The 8,694-nt window shown below is 42.5% G+C and overlaps 1 protein-coding gene and 1 long non-coding RNA gene across 3 annotated transcripts; one reads left to right on the top strand and one right to left on the bottom strand.

Annotated features, from left to right (window-relative positions):
* Positions 1-890: 890 nt before the first annotated feature.
* LOC103391293 (uncharacterized) lies at positions 891-8,694 on the bottom strand. 2 transcript variants are annotated; one of them, XM_008327501.3, is made up of 6 exons: positions 8,574-8,694; positions 6,442-6,760; positions 3,059-3,176; positions 2,647-2,752; positions 2,318-2,561; positions 891-1,623 (listed from the first exon to the last, which is right to left on the bottom strand). In XM_008327501.3, exons 2-6 carry the CDS (start codon positions 6,614-6,616, stop codon positions 1,481-1,483), a joined length of 786 nt encoding a protein of 261 aa, XP_008325723.1. In that variant the 5' UTR covers positions 6,617-6,760; positions 8,574-8,694; the 3' UTR covers positions 891-1,480. The 2 variants fall into 2 exon arrangements, with proteins under 2 accessions (XP_008325723.1, XP_008325724.1); XM_008327502.3 differs by having other exon boundaries at positions 6,442-6,757; positions 8,574-8,668.
* Positions 2,448-3,210, top strand: LOC112488189 (uncharacterized). The gene is made up of 2 exons (XR_003052021.1): positions 2,448-2,586; positions 3,032-3,210. It is a non-coding gene; the product is annotated as an uncharacterized LOC112488189 (long non-coding RNA).

Here is an 8,694-nt window from a genome sequence, read left to right as displayed (position 1 = left end):
AACCACATGCTAATCAGCTTCTTTTTTGTTTTTTTGCCCTCTGTGATCTGCCACTACCTCTTCTCTCTGACTCCCCCTCTCCTCCCCCAACCTCACCCCCCCACCCTCTTGTTGAATAAGTGATCACTATCAACAAACTTGTGTGTTTACCCCTGTCAACGAGCCCATCCTCCCCCAACGGTGCAACACGAACCAGGTATTTAACACCAAAACAGAGAAACTAGAGAGTCATTTTTTTCTGCCTCCACCTTCATTTTCACACACGAAAAAAAAAAAAAAAATCAAAATCAGGTTCACATTCAGCAGCAAAACAAACAGAGAGTGAAGTGTCATCAGGTCGCTGGTGAACCAGCGAGAATAATGTGTAACCAGCTGGTCAAGCAGTAACCGGTTATTAAATAATAATAACATCGTTTCTGATGAGTAAATGAGTTCAAAGCCTGGGATGATTCAGCAACTGTGACCAACGCTGACTCAAGCATTATGTAACCAAGGATTCGACGAGTACGCTCACATGATAGACTGTAAAAAAAAAAAGAAAAAAAAATGACCTTGTCCTTCCACCGAACAGGAAGTGACATTTTAGTCAAGGAAATAAAAACCCCTAACTTTATACTATCATTTCACAGATAAAAAAAACAACTTTAACCATCACTAATCTCACTGTTATCTAGGAAGTTTACTCTTTTTTTCATTACTATTTTGCCGCTTAAAAAGTGACCAAAACAGTAACATTTTAATGACTGGAAGAGTGAAAAGTTAAAGTCTGTCTGTATAATCTACTGTTAGGATTTAAACAACTTTTTCAAAGGTAAATTGTATCTTTTTGTGGTACTTTAAGCCTGAGAAACTCTGATCCTGGTTCTCATGTACAGAAAATACAGTCAATGTTTCACTAGAAATAAAGTGCTTTTATTTCATCCACAGTTTCCTCCACCATAATGGCTGCCGTTTGTCGGGAGGACGATGTTTCCCACGCTGGTGAAAATCGATGAGTCCACAACAACAAAGCGACAAGACGCAGAGTTTAAAAACAAGCTCAAAGGTGAGAGTTAGTCTTTGTTTCTGTTCCCGATAAAAAACCTCGAACACCGTTTTAATCTTTACAATAACACAAACCTATTTAAAAAAAGGTATATATAAAATAAACAACAACAAAGAAAAGTGTAATTTGTTTTACACACAGAGCCGACGTTCTGTGTGAACCTCTGTTCCTCTCTCTGTACACGAGGAACCGAACAACAAAAGCTTTGTCGATGCCTCTGAAGTCAGCAACATCAAAGCTGCTTCATTTGAACTACAGAAATCTGTGGAGTCTTTTCTTTCCCTCCGCCCCCGTCACGTCTCCACGTCACAAGGTCGACCGCCGGATCGCCAGCCAGGTTAAAGATGCAGACCTTTGTGTCACCACGTGCGCAGGCTAGCATGGTCCGTTAGCGTGGAACACTGAAGCTAGCCCCAGTGCGAGCCACCTGGAGGGCTAACGCATCAACGGAGCGTGTCTCCTTTGCATATGAGCAGGTTTGGCAGGTGTTGTGCTGGGAGGATCAGGTGAAAATGTCTTCTTGAGCTGAGCCACAATCCCCCCGTATTCAGCCCTCTGACCCCCACTGAGGTCAGTCCCTGAGAAGACAGAAGAAAAGTGGTTTTAGAGATTTTTACACTCAATACAGGGTGAGGTGTTAAACTCTAACGTTGTTGTCATGGCGCCTGTCAACGGGGCATCTACTGGTCGAACCAGCTGTCAATCACAAAGGGGGCGGCTACTTTTTTGTAACTTTTTAAAAACACATACAAAAAACCACATATGTGTAATTTTATATATATCATTTTGTCTAATATAAATAAAATATATAATTTATATATTTCTATATATATTTCTTTGTGAGGTCATGTGCATGAAAACATAATAATGTTTATCATATTCAATTGAATTATTACATCCATCCATTACATACACCTTCATTTGAGGCCCTTTCAAAATAAAATACCTGCAGACTCTAAATCACTGTTTCCCAAACTTTTTTTTTTTTTGGAGACCCTTATTTTAAAAGTCACAAACCTTCACGACCCAAGTCAATAGACATTATTCGTAAACTCCTGGGAAACATGATGCGAGACGACCCCCCAAAAAAAATCTCTTGCGACCCACTTGAGGGTCGCGACCCAGTCTTTGGGAAACCATGGTACATTTGCTAAATTAATTCTTGTAAACATACTTTAAAATCATTCATCATTCATTAAAAATAGATTAAAAATATACGTAAACCACATGAAAACAGGAAGCCCACGTTTGTGTCCGGTTCTTTCCGCTCACCTGCGTCCCGTCGCTCGCTCTCTCTCTCCGTCTCTGTGTCCGACAGCTGGGCTTTGAACGGTGGCTGGTTGCCATGGCCACTAGGATGGGGCCTGCGGAGAGGGGCCCAGTGACTGAGGTTGTCGAAGCTGCTGCCTGACTCACTGTCGCTGTCCTCCACGGGGTCCTTCAGGTGGTCATCGGCACTGCAGGAGTCCACGTCCTCCTCAGATGACGTCTGGTCGTTTGGCGACGGCGGGTAATTCTGCGTGGAAGGAAACGTTCATCGTGTGAGTAAACGTCCACGCACAAACACACACACACACACACAAGTGAAGTCACGCACTCACATCTGTGAGGGGCAGCTGCGGTTCCCCTCCAAAGCCCAGCTCTCGGGCCTGACTTCCTGGCAGAAAGTCCACTGTCTGGATGCCATTCATATTATCACTGTGGAGTCTGGAAGACAAAGACCTGACTTTTCAGTCCTGCAGACCTTTGATCCGGTCCCACAGCCAGACTCTGGAAATACCTGCTCTAATAGAATCAGGTGGAGTCTGGCGTGTGACCCGTGAACAACACTGACAGGGAGCCGAGCTGGACCGACCAATCAGAAGGAAGGACGTGACTGACTAATGAGAAATCATCTCAAAGTTCAAGTTAAAACAACTTTAACCATATAAACCTAGATTATGAGGGTGACAAAAATAAATTATATTATATTATATTCAAAAACAGTCACATCGAGGGCAACTGGGCGTCTACCTGTTGTTGATGTTGTTCTGGAGAAGTTTGGAGGATCTGAATTCGTCAATCTCTCCGATGACGGTCACGCTCACGTCTCCGTCTCGACCCAGCAGCCACTTCACCCGTTTCCTGGAGTCTAGTGAGGAAAAATTAAAAAAGAAGAAAAAAAAGAAATCATGATTTATTGACTGACAGACGGATCGGCCAATCACAGGGCAGCAGCTCACTGGCAGTGTTCTGATATAAACAACAATGGAGCTGAAATCAGGAGTGGTTTACAAGACGAGGTTCATGGACCACCGCGGTGACAGCAACGTGTCAGCAAAGCGCAGGAAGCTCGGCCTTCGATTCGTACTGTCTGACTAAGAATAGACCGTGGTCGTTTGATGACTCTCATGTTCAGGTGCTGCAGCAGCACCGGGACGACCGGGTCACAGAACACGCGGAGGCACGGATCCTTCCTCTCTGAGCTGCTGTCAGCGGTGTCGCAGTCTGTGGGGATTTTTTTTTAAAATTTCTTTTTCACTCCTTGGACCGTCAATAAACACCACGATCTTTAAAGTATTTCAAGGCAGATAACGAGACAAACTGCTGACAACAGGGGTGTCAAACCTATGGCCCGTGGGCCAAAACCGGCTTTCAATCTATAAATACACAAACACTTCGTGTTCAGGAAACGTTTTATAAAATTATATTTCATTAAATATGAAGATTTACCTGATTGATTTGTTTTTATTTGCACGAAAACAAAGCGAAAAAAACATTGTTATTGTCATTCATAGTTAACTGTGTTATGATTAGATCGTTACGTTGTTTGTTTGTACGTGGTGTCGTCACCTAGTGTCACCACCGGTGACGTCAGATTTGGTTGTTTTTGTCGGAATTTAAAATTGAAGTAAAAATGATCTCTTAAAAAAAACGTGACCGTAAAGAATTTCAACAGAAAAGCCCGCCGTCCTTCACTGAGCTCCGGGACACATTTGTATTCATGCTGCTGAAAGAATGCGATCACATGACGCTGGGGTTACGGTCACATGACGCTCAGGTGGGGGCGCCAGTGACCACTGTTGACGTGAGTGGACTTTGTGACGGTGACGTTTTAACGGCTGCATTCCCATTGATTTCCATTTGATTTGATCACGTTAGAAAAAAACAAAAGTGCAGATAATGCAGTGACACGAAGTCAGAGACAGAGCGACGAATGAAAGCTGTCGGGAAAAACCGAAGACCGGAGCTGTTGTTCATAGTTTTGTCCACAAGATGGTGCTCTTCTATAAGTAAAAGCATTGACAGTAAAGTCGAGGAGTGAGTCCTGTGTTTCAGCCGAAGTTTTTCCTTTTATTTGTCATACATTAACTGTATTGTGACGTCAGTAGTTTGACTTAAAACTATAAAAATGATCTATTGTGACGTCAGAAGTTTGACTTAAAACTATAAAAATGATCGATCTGATTATTCACCGGGTGGAGTTGGATTCATCAGGATCTTTTTTCCTGTATATTTCCTTCTAATAAATGTCGACGCCTGTTTACGTCCCTGACAGATGCTGTGTCATCAGGTGACTTTCATGACTACACGTAACCTCAGACAGGTACGGCCACTGCTGTGATGTCACCGTGTGGGGCGTGGCCTCACCTGTTCACCTAAAATCCCATATGGGCTGTGACATAACAGCTGTGGACCAGGCCTAACGAGTAGATGACAGACATGTGGACCATAAATCTTGACAGGTTCACACCTGAGACAAAAGGCTGCAGGATGGTATGTGCTAACAGCTAATGTAAGGAAACATGTACAGCGTGTACATGTACACGCTGTACATGTACTGTCTAGTGCTGGTATCAACATGGTGTGACTTGACAAAAGAATTTGTCAAGTTGTTCATTAAAGCGATAAATTATGGGGTTTGCAACCCCTAGAGGGTCTGAAGAGTCACTGCAGGCTGGTCGTGAAATATTTGGTAGATAAGACAAGATCGTTTTTATGCTTTTGCATATTGAAAATTGGAACATGATTATATATGATTGAAATAGTTTTTGTGTGTGTCTGTGTGTGTGCACATGTGCGCTAACTATAGCTACGTCGTGGGGACATTAGGTTTGAGATTGAGTTTGGAGTTAGCGTTAGAACCTGGACCTGGACCAGAAACTGAATGTGAATTTTTTTGTGTGTGATTTACCGGCCTGTTGTACGCCCTGATCATCCAGAGCTCACTGGACTGTGTGTGTGTAGTATAAAACAACCCCCCCCCCCCACACACACACAGAGAGAGAGAGAGAGAAAACATACACACACATAGCTCTCAGGTGACATAGAGCAGAGATTGGGAACACAAAGAGCAGAACATGATACGTGGTTTAAAGTGGCCCAACGCCTCAGTAAAGACTCTAGCAGCTGTGATACACACACACACACACACACACACATAAATCCACCATTGTGCAAATCGACCGGCAGAATCTGATGAGCGCTGCAAATGGACTGGGGGGGGCGGGGGGAGGCAGAAAGCAGAGCGGGTCACGGGTCACTATCGCTGACACCGGACCATCATCAACTCTTTGTGTGTAATCGAAAGACATTAATGAGATTGGTCATCTGAGATGGTGTTACTACACGGCTCGTGTGTCTGTGTCTCACTGCACACGTTTGGTTTTAAAAAAAAAAAAGAAAAAAAAAAAGGTGTTGACAGTGACAGACAGTCCAGAATGAGATGAGAGTAAAAGTTTAAAGTTTAAAGAAAACAAATTACTGACAGTGAGAAACACTGACAGTCAATCTGTATTTTTAATTTAATTACATGTTTCTGCTAAGCCATGGAACAAGAACTTGAAGTACTCGCCCGTGGGAAATTTGACATAGCTGTTGGTTCTCAAAGTCAGGGGCGCAGTCCACAGGGGGACAGAAAGCTATCGCAGGCAGTTGAAGATGTTCTGCTGTTGTTATGTAACAATAGTAGCGACTTTGAAAGGATTAGTGTTAGTAGAATATTTTCAGTAAAGTTAAGGTGTCTTATCTGAGGACTGACCTCTAGGGCGGCGTAGTTTGGAATGAAAATGTATATTCTAATGCATTGTGATCTTTAGAAATGACAGTGAATCATACTTCAGTTACTGTCGACAACACGATGGAGCAGCGTGACGGAGTCGAGCCTCGTGTTTGATTTGATTGTCAATCACTGTCTTTACAGGAACTCAGCTCAGGTTTTACAGGAACAAAAAAAACAAACAATCATTTCTTTTGTTCCTGTTCCTGTTCAGTTCTTCTCTGTAATTATTATTCCTCATTATAATAGTGATGTGATTGAAACATACTTTATAAATACTTGTGCTACTGCAGTATTACCAGTACAACCAGCTCAGACACAAACACACACAAACCTAAAACTACTTTCTGTTCCTCACCCTTCTTTGGCCTGGCGTCCTCTCCCACTTCTCTCTCCTCCTTTTCCTCCCTCTCTCTCCAGCGGCGCACCTGCTCCTCTCTCATCTTCAGGTACAGGATCCTCTTCTGCTCCTCGCTCAGGGCCTCCAGCAGATCCGGCTCGACCCACATGTCCTGCAGGATTTTAGCCAGCATCCTGCCTCTGTCCTCCAGGTGCTGTGATGTGGTTCTGTCCCTAGGTGGCGTGTGATTCTTCACTCCTTCACTCCTTCACTCCTTTCCTTGAGTCAGGTTCTGTTTTTCTTTTAGAGGGATGTGAGATCAAACCAAGTGCAACTGCTGTAGATGAGAGAGAGAGGGAGAGAGAGGGAGAGAGAGAGAGTATTTAGTTTCTCTATTCAGTTGTTCTTTGTGTGTGCGTACCTCTGTGTATGTGTGTGAATGTGCAGAACAAAAACAAGGGAGACCAGTAGAGTTACCATTTGCTGACCATAATCTTAATCCTAATCCTAACTCCGAAATTACAATTTGGAAATTCAGATTAATCTCTCACTCCTGTGAAATGTCCCCACAAGTATATATGGACCAGTAACACTCATACACACACAGACAGGGTGCGGTGCTACATACTCTCTGTTTGAACCAGATAGATTTGTTCCACTTCACTCCCCCCCCCCTTACACACACACACACACACACACATACACACACACTCATACAGGTCACTTCCCATTATGAAGTGAATGAATACCAGTCACCTGTTCTGACACAGTCCTGACAGACTAGAAGAACAAGTACACTCACACACACACCTGTATCCCTTCCTTTTCGTTGACCGGTTTGAACCGGTGTGTGCAGCGTAGCCACGGCCAATAGGCTTTGAGTCAGTGATAAGAGGTGACCAATCAGCAGCTCGGGTCAGTCGTCCTGCAGCAGCCGACCGGGAAACTTCTGTATTTACCAGAAAGTGTGTGAGGTGTGGTCGTCTGTAACCGCACGAGATTAAGCTAGTTAAAGTTAAACATTGTTGTTGTTTATGACTTGTTGACGTTGTCATTGCATTTACGGTATATATATATATGTATATATATATATATACATATACATATATACAGCACATACATATATGTCTATATATATACATATATCTATATATTTTTATATATATACATATATGTCTATATATACATATATGTATATATGTGTCTATATATACATACATATATGTCTATATATATACGTATATCTATATATTTTTATATATATACATATATAGACATATATACATACATATACTGTATATCTATATATATACATATATAGACATATATGTATAAATACATACATATATAGACATATATAGACATATATAGACATATATAGACATATATAGACATATATAGACATATATAGACATATATAGACATATATAGACATATATAGACATATATAGACATATATAGACATATATGTATAAATACATATATGTCCTTTTCCCTCAATTTTCCTTAATTTTCCTTTGGAGTCAAAAAAGTATCTATCTATCTATATGTATATATACACATACATATACTGTACATACATAGTATTTTTTTTTTTCCATAAAAGTGTGATTCCATTTCAGACCCAAAGCCCAGATTTTCTCCCGGTCCGTTCAGTAACAGAGCAGTCCTTCTCCAAGTCTCCAGAGAGACGTCTGTGTTTCCTGCTCCTGTTCATAATGTGTCCATTGTCCGTGTGCAGTATACAGTACACAGTACACAGTACACAGTACATCAATTACTGTCTACTCGTGTATTCAAGAACACTGTGACTGGGATTCAAACCGCAAACCCCAGACTCCAGATTCTACAAACGCATCACAGACTCACACATACAGCAGACCAAGTCTCCAGGTCTGGGACTCGTCTCTGTCTCTGTCTCTGTCTCTGTCTCTGTCCATATGCAGAGGGAGGGAGACAGAAAGAGCAGAGCTGGGAGACGATGGCTGCCACACTGAGAGGGAAGTTTAAAAGTCTCCCATTCTGGGGGAAAAAAAACCAAACTTCCCAGGCACAGAGAGAGAGAAGAGTGGAAGACAGGTGAGAGTCAGACAGGAAGGAAGACGAGGAGAGAAAAAGACAGGACGACAGGTCGACAAAGTAGGACTCACGGTGTTGGTCTCAGTCTGTAGCATCTCTCTCTGCTCTGCTCTGGAGTTTCACTGCTGCTCTGACTGAGTGTGTTGTCTGACTGGATCAGTGTGTGTGTGTGGAGGGGGGAGGAGGGAGAGG

This window comes from Cynoglossus semilaevis, chromosome 15 (assembly GCF_000523025.1).
Source record: "Cynoglossus semilaevis isolate Cse_v1.0 chromosome 15, Cse_v1.0, whole genome shotgun sequence".
Lineage (NCBI taxonomy): Eukaryota > Metazoa > Chordata > Actinopteri > Pleuronectiformes > Cynoglossidae > Cynoglossus > Cynoglossus semilaevis.
This window is presented reverse-complemented; position numbering and strand designations above follow the sequence as displayed.